The sequence below is a fragment of the Taurulus bubalis genome, assembly GCF_910589615.1.
Source record: "Taurulus bubalis genome assembly, chromosome: 11".
Taxonomy (NCBI): domain Eukaryota; kingdom Metazoa; phylum Chordata; class Actinopteri; order Perciformes; family Cottidae; genus Taurulus; species Taurulus bubalis.
In genome coordinates, this window is record NC_136599.1 from 112,501 (window position 1) to 127,438 (window position 14,938).

At 47.3% G+C, this 14,938-nt stretch overlaps 1 protein-coding gene across 1 annotated transcript in view; it reads left to right on the forward strand.

Moving 5' to 3' along the window:
• Window positions 1-14,938, forward strand: part of LOC306743586 (cyclin-dependent kinase 16-like) — a gene marked incomplete at both ends in the record, with an annotated part of 35,132 nt that extends 20,194 nt beyond the window's left edge. Inside the window, 14 exons of the mRNA XM_079226114.1 lie at window positions 835-968; window positions 1,623-1,748; window positions 7,409-7,465; window positions 9,219-9,333; window positions 9,765-9,859; window positions 9,988-10,050; window positions 10,173-10,296; window positions 10,700-10,820; window positions 12,584-12,681; window positions 12,761-12,866; window positions 12,972-13,014; window positions 13,120-13,210; window positions 13,295-13,372; window positions 14,847-14,938. Of these exons, the coding sequence (XP_079082240.1) occupies window positions 835-968; window positions 1,623-1,748; window positions 7,409-7,465; window positions 9,219-9,333; window positions 9,765-9,859; window positions 9,988-10,050; window positions 10,173-10,296; window positions 10,700-10,820; window positions 12,584-12,681; window positions 12,761-12,866; window positions 12,972-13,014; window positions 13,120-13,210; window positions 13,295-13,372; window positions 14,847-14,938 (1,343 nt within the window). The remainder of the gene's footprint in view (window positions 1-834; window positions 969-1,622; window positions 1,749-7,408; window positions 7,466-9,218; window positions 9,334-9,764; window positions 9,860-9,987; window positions 10,051-10,172; window positions 10,297-10,699; window positions 10,821-12,583; window positions 12,682-12,760; window positions 12,867-12,971; window positions 13,015-13,119; window positions 13,211-13,294; window positions 13,373-14,846) is intronic.

Consider the following 14,938-nt stretch of genomic DNA (forward strand, 5'->3'; position numbering starts at 1 on the left):
TCATATTTATATATATATAGACACACACACAGAAAGTGGCCTTCAGGAGATGATCAAAATAGCTCTCCAATAGCGCTCCAATAGCGCTCCAATAGCTCTCCAATAGGCCTACAATAGCTCTCCAATAGCGCTCCAATAGCTCTCCAATAGCTCTCCAATAGCGCTCCAACAGCGCTCCAATAGCTCTCCAATAGCGCTCCAATAGTGCTCCAATAGCGCTCCAATAGCTCTCCAATAGGCCTACAATAGCTCTCCAATAGCGCTCCAATAGTGCTCCAATAGCGCTCCAATAGCTCTCCAATAGCTCTCCAATAGCTCTCCCATAGCACTCCAATAGCTCTCCAATAGCTCTCCCATAGCTCTCCAATAGCTCTCCCATAGCACTCCAATAGCTCTCCCATAGCTCTCCCATAGCGCTCCAATAGCTCTCCAATAGAACTCCCATAGCACTCCAATAGCTTTCCAATAGCTCTCTAATAGCAGCAGTTTGATTCAGCAACGGCAGGACGTCAGTGATGACGGGCGGAGCTTCTCAACGCTGATTGGCTTATGGTCTGAACATTTTTGAGGTGAATTATTCACACCGCGCCATTCATGCCATTCACACCATTCACACCGCCCGGCGGAAATTTGCATCATTGGCGTCTGTGCATTGACTTTGCATGTAATCTACTGGCGCGTCCATTTCTCAACGCTTTGGTGTGAACGCAGCATCAGTCTTCAAAGGCTTCTGCCCTTCCACGCTGCCGCTAAGCGGGCGTGTCCTCCAGAAACAGTCCAACAGACCCGAATGGAACCAACAACCTGACGGTCCGGCGGTCTCTGTGTGTCCAGGTATCGTCCACGAGAACGTGAAGATGGGCTCGGATGGGGAGAGCGACCAGGCGTCCGGGACGTCCTCGGATGAGGTCCAGAGTCCAGTCAGGGTCCGGATGAGGAACAACCACCACCGGCGCATCTCCAACGAGGTGAGCGGGAGGTCAATAAAGTCATGATGTCATCATCTATCGAGATGTACTTCTTACTCAAAGCTCTCAGAAAATCTGAATTGATAAGAATTCTACTCGTTATTAAATGCTATTGTTGAATTATTCTAGATTCTTTCTTTTCCTGATGTTGATTTTGTTGTTTGGTGTCCTTCGTTCTTATTGGTTTGCTCGTTTGTATGTGGGCACCTGAGGTTATATATATATATATATATATACATATATATATATATATATATATATATATATATATATACATGTGTATATATATATACATGTGTGTGTATATATATATATATACATGTGTGTGTGTATATATATATATATATATATATATATATATATATATATATATATATATATATATATATATATATGTGTATATATATATATATATATAGATATGTGTGTGTATATATATATACACACACATATCTATATATATATATATATATATTTATATATATACATAGATATATATATATATATATATCTATATATATAGATATATACATATCTATATATATATATATAGATATATATATATATATATATATATATATATATATATATATAGTATATAGTAGGCAGTAAAATCTTGTAAAAAGCTGCTTTAACGTGTGCTTTACGTTTCAGGACATAAACAAGCGTCTGTCTCTCCCTGCTGACATCCGGCTGCCGGAGGGCTACCTGGAGAAGTTTGCCATGAACAGCCCGCCCTTCGACAAGCCCATGAGCCGCCGGCTGCGGCGCGCCTCCCTGGTCAGTGGGTTGTCCCGGGACGCTTTCTCTGCAGCAGTCAGCTGGTCTGTGCTGCTTTGTGTTGAGAGTCCCTCTGACTCACTGGAAGCACACACATTACCAGTTATGCTATCGAGCTAACAATGGCTCAGCAGGGGGATGAATGATGAATTAATGATGTATTATGCATCCAGGCCAAAAGCATTGTGGGTAGGAATCTAGGGGGGGTGAGGAGGAGAAATAGGCAGAAATGTTCATGAATATGCATCTCTTTGTATTGTTGCTGAAGCCCTCACTTGTCACACTTTATTTCACTTTTAAATAAAGCAAGACTCCCTGTTTCATTCTGGCTTCCAACCTGATGACATAAGAGCCCCAGTGCACCATGGGAAAGCATTATGGATTTACTCTGCATCGACCATTGTGACTGTAATTATTAAACAGGGCCGCAGCTTTTCTGCAGGAGTGATAAAGGAAGTGTTTGAAGAGGTTCATGTGAGAAGAAGGGATCAGAAGGGAGGTGTGTGTGTGTGTGTGTGTGTGTGTGTGTGTGTGTGTGTGTGTGTGTGTGTGTGTGTGTGTACGGGAGCCTCTGGAGGAGTGGAGGGCGAGGCGTGGTTTCACAAAGGGGGAAGATGCTGAAAAGAAGGACGTGTGGTTGAATAGCAGCTCATAGGAAGCTACAGCACAGCTAGATGGTTTTTACAAGAGATGCTAACAGTGTTAGCTTCATTTAGTGAGATTCGTTTTTGACTGTGCGGGACACTTCCTGTCAGAGTTGACCTCCTCTCTTTGAGTCTGAGCAGCTGACAGACTGCGTCTCATGGAGGCTTCCTGCGTCGCACTTTGCCTGAATGAGTGAGGCTTTAAACCCGACGCTGTGCCTCAGCCTCTGTGCCTCAGCCTCAGCCTCTGTGCCTCAGCCCCTGTGCCTCAGCCTCTGTGCCTCAGCCTCAGCCTCTGTGCCTCAGCCCCTGTGCCTCAGCCTCTGTGCCTCAGCCTCAGCCTCTGTGCCTCAGCCCCTGTGCCTCAGCCTCTGTGCCTCAGCCTCAGCCTCTGTGCCTCAGCCCCTGTGCCTCAGCCTCTGTGCCTCAGCCTCTGTGCCTCAGCCTCTGTGCCTCAGCCTCTGTGCCTCAGCCTCTGTGCCTCAGCCTCAGCCTCTGTGCCTCAGCCTCTGTGCCTCAGCCTCTGTGCCTCAGCCTCTGTGCCTCAGCCTCAGCCTCTGTGCCTCAGCCTCTGTGCCTCAGCCTCTGTGCCTCAGCCCCTGTGCCTCAGCCTCTGTGCCTCAGCCTCTGTGCCTCAGCCTCTGTGCCTCAGCCTCAGCCGCTGATGTAACGTCACTTCTTACCGTAACACAGACCGCGAGTCGGGTGTCCGTTATCTGGCGCCCGGATTTGAAACCGCTTGCTTTGATCTTTGCGTCGCTTCCAATGTAATGCAAGTGAACTTGGTTGGTTTCAGTTTCCTCTGATGGCTGCTGCCAATCGATAATCAATTATTCACAGCGGTCCAATGAGATTCAGTGTTCCGTACACTTGATAACCGTGTTATGCAACGCTCTCTTTTTTCTAACCCCTCTGATATTTATTTAACTTTATAACTGTAAAGCTGAATATCCAATTGATCCCTTTGCTAAGCCCCGCCCCCCTCTCCTACAAGTGGTCAGAGCTACACAGACTATATGAGAAGCGCACCAATTGTTTTGTGGACTGCTGTTTTGAGGCGAAGAGTTTGGCAAACTCCATCTTTGTTTTTGGTCTTCTCCATCTTGGTTTCTTGGTCGTCACCATTTAGTTTTTTTGTTGTCGCAATCACTACAAATGTGCATAACGTCTTAGGTCTGATGACAGCAAAGGTTAAAATAGTCGGCGATATGTGATCCGTTACCTCGCCTCTTGCCATCAGCAGGTTTTCATGACCGCGGTGATTGAAACCCGGACTCTTCGTCCTCCTCCCCTTTCCTGCCAACTTGTTTCTTAGCAGAAGGCCGTAATTTACCGTCTCCAACGCAATACTCTCTCTCTCTCTCTCTCTCTCTCTCTCTCTTTCCTCTCCATCAAGCCGTTACAGGCGGAACAAGGAGAAACCCTATTAAAAATTAAATGTGATTGAGTTAGTGAACTTTCTTCTCAATACACTTCAGAGCTACACACACACACACTCACACACACTGTCTGTCTGTCTGTCTGTCTGTCTGTCTGTCTCCTCGCCTCCTGTTTCGGCCAACAGACCAACACACATTTTGTTTGGTTTTATGTTGCTTTCTTTTTGTCACAAAAACTCGGTCTGACCAAGTTTCTGCTGAGTAAGGTCACTGGAGCGTTGGGAATGAAATGAACCCGTTGCCATCGAAAGCACTCACACAAGCGCGCGAGCGCACACACACACACACACACACACACACACACACACACACACACACACACACACACACACACACACACACGCACACACGCACCAAGACGTAAATAGATGAGTGCAGCTGCGTGCTGTAAGCAGAGTGAGCCGCAGGTAAAGAGCAGCGCCCTCCTTTGTTTTAGAGACACTTCAACAAGGAGAAAGGCAACAGATTTGGATGTGGGGGGAAAAGATGAACATTGTGTGTGTGTGTGTGTGTGTGTGTGTGTGTGTGTGTGTGTGTGTGTGTGTGTGTGTGTGTGTGTGCGTGTGTGCGTGAGTTTTGCTCTTGAGACCGACTCCCCTGTCAAAAGAGCAGCACGGCTCAGCAGCATCGGCAGCAGCTCCTGACAGCCCCTGTCACAAACAGAGATGGAAACTGTGTGTGTGTGTGTGTGTGTGTGTGTGTGTGTGTGTGTGTGTGTGTGTGTGTGTACAGTATAGGGTGAATGTCTCATCACAAAAATCCTCTTGTGTACAGAAATACATATTGTGTACATATACAAAAATTGCAGCTGCATTCTCTCTCCTGACCATCAGGGGGCGACTCCTCTGGTTGTATAGAAGTCTATGCTTCATGTGTTAAAGCTGCATTCTCTCTCCTGACCACCGGGGGGCGACTCCTCTGGTTGTATAGAAGTTTATGAGAAAAGTATCCTACTTTTCTCTCGATTAAAACGTCTTATTTAGCGTTCGGTTGTCCTTAGCTCCACCCTCTCATCTCACTTCTGGTTACAGAATACAAGATTGCGAGGACCAATCACCAGGATGCGTGACGTTGACTCCTCTTTCATAGTCTGTGATGCTCACATATATTCACACATCCATTCATCCATCCATTATCAGCCGCTTATCCGGGGTCGGGTCGCGGTGGCAGCAGGTTCAGCAGGCCGACCCAGGCTTCCCTCTCACCCGCAACACTTTCCAGCTCATTCTGGGATCCCGAGGCGTTCCAAGGCCAGCCGGGAGATATAATCCCTCCAGCGTGTCCTCGGTCTTCCCCGGGGTCTCCTACCAGTTGGACGTGCTGGAAAACCTCTAATGGGAGGCGTCCAGGAGGCATCCTGACTAGATGCTGAACACCTCAGCTGACTCCTTTCGACACGAAGGAGCAGCGACTCGACTCCAAGCTCCCCCTGATGTCCGAGCTCCTTACCCTATCTCTAAGGCTGAGCCCGGCCACCCTGCGGAGGAAGCTCATTTCGGCCGCTTGTATCCGAGATCTCGTTCTTTCGGTCACGACCCAGAGTTCGTGACCATAGGTGAGGGTTGGAACATAGACCGACCAGTAAATGGAGAGCTTCGCCTTCCGGCTCAGCTCCTCTTCACCAGGACGGACCGGTACAGCGCCTGTTTTATTGCTGCAGCCGCACCGATCCGTCTGTCGATCTCCCGCTCCACCTTACCCTCACTCGTGAACAAGACCCCGAGATACTTGAACTCCTTCGCTTGGGGTAGGCAGTTTGTCCCCACCTGGAGGGAGCAATCCACCGGTTTCCGGCAGAGCACCATGGCCTCAGATTTGGAGGCCATGGTTAGCGCCTCCAAATATTCACACATGTTTGTTTTCATGTTTTCTTTCATCAGATTGTTTTAATTATTCTCCAGCATTACAAAGTACCAGATACAACACAAAATGTTGATTCTATTACATAAATTGCATTATGTCTGTTAACTCATTATTATGAAAAATGTAAATGGTGCATACACACACACACACACACACACACACACACACACACTTGATTCAGTGTGTCATCTTGTGTGTCCGAGCTCGTTCTGATCATGGCTTGTAGGCATGCCCAGAGATGCAGTGGCGGGCCGTGCATCAACACAACGCTACAGCAGATGTAACACAAAAACAGCAAGACAAAGTCATTCCTCCTCTCTTTGTTAACAAACAGTTCAATGACGCGGTTGTTCAGTTTTTCGGTGCGCTTCAGTCCCATTACCAGCTCCTTCTCGATGGCCATGCACCAGTGAGGACCTCCCAGTTTCTGGAATAAGTTTCCATGCGTTTTAGGGCTGAAGATGTCCGCTCGACAGCGGCAGTCGATATTAGGATGGTCACCGCCAAACAGGTGAATAACCCTCCGTGAGAAAGGCGTTGTCAGTAAATCCACCAGCTAGTCCATTTCTCCTCCTTCAGCCATTGAGTGTTAAAACACTACACCAAGCTAAACACTAAACATGTCATCACTTCTCTTATGTTTCAGCCTGAACTCTTCTGACTGCTACTGAGTCATGCTAGCAGCTAGCTAGCTTCCTGTTGACTAAAGTCACTCTGGCCCACTGACCAATCACAGCATATGTTAACGCTCACGCCACCTCGCAAGCCCTGACCAGAATACGTCCAGCATGTCACTAAAGATCTGATTGGTTGAAGACTATGACATCACGATAACGTCTCCATGTACTTTAATCTGCAAAGACCAGCTAGAAGCGCTCTGCTTCCATAGAGACACAGAGGTGAAATCTGATTGGATAAGAGCTCTCCTTAAAACCAGCTGACTAGAAGCAGCGCTGCAGGCTGAAGCAGAGCAACAGAGGAAGACAGGAGCTGTGACATGAGAACATCATTATAATACGTGTAGTGTATTTGTGAAAAACAATTACATTATAAAATAGCTATAACTTTGTGATTGTGTTTAGGCAGCAGAGAAGACTTACAGGCCCTGAGGCCACCACTGCTTCACTAGCTAACTAGACCCCCCATTCATATCAGCGTCATGATGGGGAATTAAAAAAAGAGAGACGGGGTATTAAAACATGGCTGACACCATCCTGACAGAGAGACGGGGGCATTAAAACATTAAAACATGGCTGACACCCTGGCAGAGAGACCTCACACATTATGCAGCAAGACCTTTTCATGCAGATACATCTAGAGATGTTGAGAAGGAGGATGAGACGTGTTGCTGGTCTTTGCTTCTGCTGACTTCTTGCAGCACACAATGACATCACTGCAGAGAAAAAGGAAATTAAAGCAGCGTCGCTTGGTTCTTTCCCCACCGGGAGATACAGGTGTGTGTGTGTGTGTGTGTGTGTGTGTGTGTGTGTGTGTGTGTGTGTGTGTGTGCACGTGCTTGTGTGCGTGTGTGTGCACATCTGTGTGTGTAATGTAATGTACAGCTAATAGTGGTGAGTGATGAGGAAGTCTTTTTTTCTGTATTTCTTTGAATTCAATGTACCATGAAAGTAAAAAACAAACATAAAAATACAAAAGTACACACACACACACACACACACACACACACTGAAAGCCTGCTCTCTGTCTCCTCTAGTCTGAAATCGGCTTCGGGAAACTGGAGACCTACATCAAACTGGACAAACTGGGAGAGGTGAGATCCCTAAATAACTCCTCCAGCAGTGGTTCTACGTGTTCATGAGCGACTAATACGCTTCCTGTCTCTCATGAACGCTTCCTGTCTCTCATGAACGCTTCCTGTATCTTATGAAGGCTTCCTGTCTCTCATGAACGCTTCCTGTCTCTTATGAACGCTTCCTGTCTCGCATGAACGCTTCCTGTCTCTTATGAACGCTTCCTGTCTCTCATGAACGCTTCCTGTCTCTTATGAACGCTTCCTGTCTCTTATGAACGCTTCCTGTCTCTTATGAACGCTTCCTGTCTCTCATGAACGCTTCCTGTCTCTTATGAACGCTTCCTGTCTCTTATGAACGCTTCCTGTCTCTTATGAACGCTTCCTGTCTCTCATGAACGCTTCCTGTCTCTCATGAACGCTTCCTGTCTCTCATGAACGCTTCCTGTCTCTCATGAAGGCTTCCTGTCTCTTATGAACGCTTCCTGTCTCTTATGAACGCTTCCTGTCTCTCATGAACGCTTCCTGTCTCTCATGAACGCTTCCTGTCTCTTATGAACGCTTCCTGTCTCTTATGAACGCTTCCTGTCTCGCATGAACGCTTCCTGTCTCGCATGAACGCTTCCTGTCTCTTATGAACGCTTCCTGTCTCTTATGAACGCTTCCTGTCTCGCATGAACGCTTCCTGTCTCGCATGAACGCTTCCTGTCTCGCATGAACGCTTCCTGTCTCATTAACGCTTCCTGTCTCTTATGAACGCTTCCTGTCTCTTATGAACGCTTCCTGTCTCTTATGAACGCTTCCTGTCTCTTATGAACGCTTCCTGTCTCTCATGAACGCTTCCTGTCTCTCATGAACGCTTCCTGTCTCTCATGAACGCTTCCTGTCTCTTATGAAGGCTTCCTGTCTCTTATGAACGCTTCCTGTCTCTTATGAACGCTTCCTGTCTCTCATGAACGCTTCCTGTCTCTCATGAACGCTTCCTGTCTCTTATGAACGCTTCCTGTCTCTTATGAACGCTTCCTGTCTCGCATGAACGCTTCCTGTCTCGCATGAACGCTTCCTGTCTCTTATGAACGCTTCCTGTCTCTTATGAACGCTTCCTGTCTCGCATGAACGCTTCCTGTCTCGCATGAACGCTTCCTGTCTCGCATGAACGCTTCCTGTCTCATTAACGCTTCCTGTCTCTCACTTCCTATCCCTTACTTCCTGTCTCTCATGAACGCTTCCTGTCTCTCACTTCCTGTCCCTTACTTCCTGTCTCTTATGAACGCTTCCTGTCTCTTATGAACACTTCCTGTCTCGCATGAACGCTTCCTGTCTTTCACTTCCTGTCCTTTACTTCCTGTCTCTCATGAACGCTTCCTGTCTCTCGCTTCCTGTCCCTTACTTCCTGTCTCTCATGAACGCTTCCTGTTTCTCGCTTCCTGTCCCTTACTTCCTATCTCTCATGAACGCTTCCTGTCTCTCACTTCCTGTCCCTTACTTCCTGTCTCTCATGAACGCTTCCTGTCTCTCACTTCCTGTCCCTTACTTCCTGTCTCTCATGAACGCTTCCTGTTTCTCGCTTCCTGTCCCTTACTTCCTGTCTCTCATGAACGCTTCCTGTCTCTCACTTCCTGTCCCTTACTTCCTGTCTCTCATGAACGCTTCCTGTCTCTCGCTTCCTGTCCCTTACTTCCTGTCTCTCATGAACGCTTCCTGTCTCTCGCTTCCTGTCCCTTACTTCCTGTCTCTCATGAACGCTTCCTGTCTCTCACTTCCTGTCTCTCAGGGGACGTACGCCACAGTGTTTAAGGGGCGGAGCAAGCTGACGGACAACCTGGTGGCGCTGAAGGAGATCCGGCTGGAGCACGAGGAGGGGGCGCCCTGCACCGCCATCAGAGAAGGTACCGAGGAGCGGGGCTGTGTGTGTGTGTGTGTCTGTGTGTGTGTCTGTGTGTGTCTGTGTGTGTCTGTGTGTGTGTGTGTGTGTCTGTGTGTGTCTGTGTGTGTGTATCTGGTGTGTGTGTGTGTGTGTGTGTGTGTCTGTGTGTGTATCTGGTGTGTGTGTGTGTGTGCGTGTGTGTGTCTGTGTTTGTCTAGTGTGTGTGCGTTTGTGTATCTGGTGTGTGTGTGTCTGTGTGTGTCTGGTGTGTGTGTGTGTGTGTGTCTGGTGTGTGTGTGCGTGTATGTGTGTGTCTGGTGTGTTTGTGCCTTTGTGTGTGTGTGTGTGTGTGTGTGTTTGTCTGTGTGTTTGTGTGTCTGTGTGTGTGTCTGTGTGTGTGTGTGTCTGTTTTATGTCAGTAGTGTCTCTGATGTTTGTGCGTCCCTCTTCTAGTGTCTCTGCTGAAAGACTTGAAGCACGCCAACATCGTCACCCTCCATGACATCATCCACACGGACAAGTGCCTGACTCTGGTGTTCGAGTACCTGGTGAGTGTGTGTGTGTGTGTGTGTGTGTGTGTGTGTGTGTGTGTGTCTGTCTGTCTGTCTGTCTGTCTGTCTGTCTGTCTGTCTGTCTCTCATCTCTCCACCTGTCTGTCTGCCTGTCTGTCCCCCAGGAGAAGGACCTGAAGCAGTACATGGATGACTGTGGGAGCATCATGAGCGTCCACAACGTGAAGGTATGAAGCAAAGCCGTTGAATTAAATGATATTTTCAACAATTGTAATAAACATAATCTCATTGATTTGCTCTTTATAATAAACATATACTATATAATATTCTAATGCTCATCTCTTCCCAGATCTTCCTGTTCCAGCTGCTACGAGGTCTGGCCTACTGCCACCGCAGGAAGGTTCTCCACCGGGACCTGAAGCCCCAGAACCTGCTCATCAACGAGAGGGGGGAGCTCAAACTGGCCGACTTTGGTAAAAGCCCCTGAACTAAACGAAAGAATGATTGTTATTGTTATTATTATTATTATTGTTATTGTTATCATTAGTGTTATTATAGATGTTATTAATATTGGTAGCAATAGTATTATTGTTTCTATTACTGTTATCACTATTGTTATTATAGTTATTATAATTAGTATTATTGTTGTTATCTATGTTATTATTATTATTGTTGTTGTTATTATTAATATTATTATACGGATAATACAATCATAGGTTAGGGTTATTGCTGTTGTTGTTCCTCTACTTCCTTCAGTCCTCTACCCTACTTCAACAAACGATCCTGCCCTACTTTTGCATTAAAACAGCAGCAGGGCTCAGAAAGCCTCATTCAGTGTGTTGATGTCTTTTGTCTTTTGTCTGTGTTTGACTTCAGGTCTGGCTCGAGCCAAGTCCGTCCCCACGAAGACCTACTCCAACGAGGTGGTGACCCTGTGGTACCGGCCGCCGGACGTCCTGCTCGGCTCCACCGAGTACTCCACGCCCATCGACATGTGGTGAGCAGACGCACATCAACCTCCAGGAGCCGGGAAAACCAGTCGCCTTTGTTTAATTTCCTGTTCCTTCGTCTCCAAGTATTCTTTATGCCATAGATCGGTGGTTCTCAACCTTTTGTCAGTGATGTACCCCCAAACTAGCACAAAGCATTCATATGTCACACTCAGCGCTTTGCCATCAGTGTCGGATTTAATATAGAATGTATACTATTAAGTCTATGAACTAAAACTTATATTTGATTCAATACTAAATAACAATTTTGAATGGATTTTTGAATGGATGCTTATTTTAAATATATTTTTCCCAAATCTCACTTACTCCATGGATTGCCTTCACATACCCCATGGAGTGCCTTCACGTACCCCCCGGGGTTCACATACCCCATGGATTGCCTTCACGTACCCCCCGGGGTTCACAAAACCAATGGAGTGCCTTCACGTAGCCCCCAGGGTTCACATACCGCATGAAGTGCCTTCACATACCCCCTCGGGGTTCACATACCCAATGGAGTGCCTTCACGTACCCCCCAGGGTTCACATACCCAATGGAGTGGCTTCACGTACCCCCGGGGTTCACATACCCAATGGAGTGCCTTCACGTACCCCTGAGGTTCACATACCACATGGAGTGCCTTCACGTACCCCCGAGGTTCACATACCACATGGAGAGCCTTCACATACCCCCCGGGGTTTACAAAACCAATTGAGTGCCTTCACGTACCCCCGAGGTTCACATCCCACATGGAGTGCCTTCACGTACCCCCGGGGTTCACATACCACATGGAGTGCCTTCACGTACCCCCCGGGGTTCACATACCCAATGGATTGCCTTCACGTACCCCCAGGGTTCACATACCACATGGAGTGCCTTCACGTACCCCCGGGGTTCACATACCCAATGGAGTGCCTTCACGTACCCCCCGGGGTTCACATACCCAATGGAGTGCCTTCACGTACCCCCGGGGTTCACATACCACATGGAGTGCCTTCACGTACCCTCCGGGGTTCACATACCCAATGGAGTGCCTTCACGTACCCTCCGGGTTTCACATACCCAATGGAGTGGCTTCACGTACCCCCCGGGGTTCACATACCCAATGGAGTGCCTTCACGTACCCCCGGGGTTCACATACCACATGGAGTGCCTTCACGTACCCCCGGGGTTCACATACCACATGGAGTGCCTTCACGTACCCCCCGGGGTTCACATACCCAATGGAGTGCCTTCACGTACCCCCCGGGGTTCACATACCCAATGGAGTGCCTTCACGTACCCCCCGGGGTTCACATACCCAATGGAGTGCCTTCACGTACGCCCCGGGGTTCACATACCCAATGGAGTGCCTTCACGTACGCCCCGGGGTTCACATACCCAATGGAGTGCCTTCACGTACCCCCCGGGGTTCACATACCCAATGGAGTGCCTTCACGTACCCCCCGGGGTTCACATACCACATGGAGTGCCTTCACGTACCCTCCGGGGTTCACATACCCAATGGATTGCCTTCACGTACGCCCCGGGGTTCACGTATCCCATGGAATGCCTTCACATACCCCCCGGGGTTGACGTACCCAATGGAGGGCCTTCACGTACCCCCTGGAATTTGCGTACCCCCATTTGAGAACCACTGACAGGTTTCAGTCCTCGCCCAAGGTTCAAATATTTCTACTTTCGCTAAATTCACAACTGATTTCCGTGCGTTAGCTCCATTCACTCCACAGAGAACTTCCCCTGATTGTCTGTTTCCTGTTTCCTCCTCCAGGGGAGTGGGTTGCATCTTCTACGAGATGATCACCGGCAGACCTCTCTTCCCCGGGTCGACTGTGGAGGACGAGCTTCACCTCATCTTCCGCATCCTCGGTGAGACAAGCCCCAAAAATAACGTGTGTGTGTGTGTGTGTGTGTGTGTATGTTGACTGATCCTCTTTGTGTCACACAGGTACTCCCACAGAAGAGACTTGGCCTGGCATCACCACCAGTGAGGAGTTTAAGACGTACAACTTCCCCCAATACCGCGCAGAGCCGCTCGTCAACCACGCGCCCAGGTCTGTAGTTGTGTGTGTGAGTGTTATTAGAGTTTGAGATTCATCTGAACATATGGTACGTATAGAAGTTAATAGGGTTAACTCCCCCCCCCCTCTGTGTCTCAGGATAGACAACGACGGACACGACCTGCTCTCAGTGCTTCTTCAGGTGACGAACATTTCACATCAGGATGAACACTTTTAAAGTTACTTTTTAAAGGATAAAAAAAAAGCGTGCAATCCCGTCTTCACCCTCCCCTTTGTCTCCACTCAGTTTGAGGCTAAGAAGCGAGTCTCGGCCGAGGTCGGTCTCACTCACTCGTACTTCAAGTGTTTCGGGGAGCAGGTTCAGACGCTGGCTGACAGTGAGTTTGCACGCAGTCCGACGCACTGAATGTTCAACGTGTCCAAAACAAACCGTCTCAACCGGCCATCTTATTGTCTTTCAGCCGCGTCCATCTTCTCTGTAAAAGGCATCCAGCTCCAGAAAGATCTGGGGAAGAGATCCTCAGTTTACCCAGAGTCAAGTAAGTTCTGCGAGATACAAAGATGGAAGAGGGGGAATTCCCTGTGGGATGATGAGATTAGGAGGCTAAGTCCCGCCCATTCAGGTGGACCACCATGGAGCCTTATTTCAGAAAAGATGCGCACAGTAGTCAACGTTGAGAGACAAATATGATTTGGTCCCGTTTGAATTGTGCCATGAATTACACATGTGAAGTTTGTCAATATATATATATATATATATATATATATATATATATATATATACATATATATATATGTGTATATATATATATATATATACACATATAAATATAAATATATGTATATATATATATATATATATATATATATATATATATATATATATATATATATATATACATATATATGTATAATTTAGTTTCTAATGAAATCCTTCAGTGAACTACATATTGTACGTCACAAACACCAGCATGGCTGTCACTTTAGCTATGCTCCTCTGCTTGTATAAAAGTCTATGTTTGATATATTAAAGCTGCATTCTCTCTCCTGGCCACCAGGGGCGACTCCTCTGATTGTATAGAAGTCTATATAAATGACTTGATTTATTCCCTCAGTAAACATTGTAAACATGAGTTTATGTCTCAATCTCTAGTTTCAAGTCTTCTTCAATACAGCATGATGTTCATTTAGTAAATTATGGTCATTTAGAGTCGAACAGACCATGAAGCAAGGGACGCTTTAGGGCGGGGCTACAATGTGATTTATAGGTCGACACCAGAGACATAGTTGGCGTCTGTAAGTCACTCCTCCTCAGTCCATATATGGTCACTTCCTGTTCACTGGTTGCATAAAAATGCATGGCCAAAACTGTAGGCTTCAAAACGTCACACATTTCAAAACAAGATCAAATAGTATGTTATCTCTCCTCGTTGACCACTAGACATATTTTCTTCAGAAACAAAGGTCCCATGGTGGTCAACCGGAAAAGGGGGCAGGGCTTTCCCTTCTATCCAGAATAGACTCCTCGTCCTCTCTCTCCGTTTGCTTGGTGTCTCTCGTGTCTCACATGGCATCCCCGTCTACTTCAAGCTTCATACAGACCCCTCCAACCTGCCGATTCAGTCCATGAAGCTTCCTGTGCAGACTTTCATGCTCCCTGGAGTGCTGATGACTTCATGGCATCCTCGCAACCTTTTGTTCTCTGTGACCTGTTGGACTGACTTCAGTGTCTCTCTCTCTCTTTAACCTGTTGGATTGACTTCAGTGTCTCTCTCTCTCTTTAACCTGTTGGACTGACTTCAGTGTCTCTTTCTCTTTAATCTGTTGGACTGACTTCAGTGTCTCTGTCCCTTGAACCTGTCTATGTCCTTTCTGTCATGTTCTGATAAACTGTCCCTTCCTTTTTCATGCTCTCCTTTTCCGTTCATCTTCTCCTTTTCTATCTCCCTTGTGTGCCCTCCTCCACAAAAAAAATACTCAATTTCCCCAACCTCCCCCTTAACCCTAAAAAAGTGACGGCCCATAAGCTGGGTTCAGCACCATTGCAGTACTTCCAGAAAGAAGCAGCTCAGAGTCCCAGTCTTTCCTCCACCTCTACTGGCTGA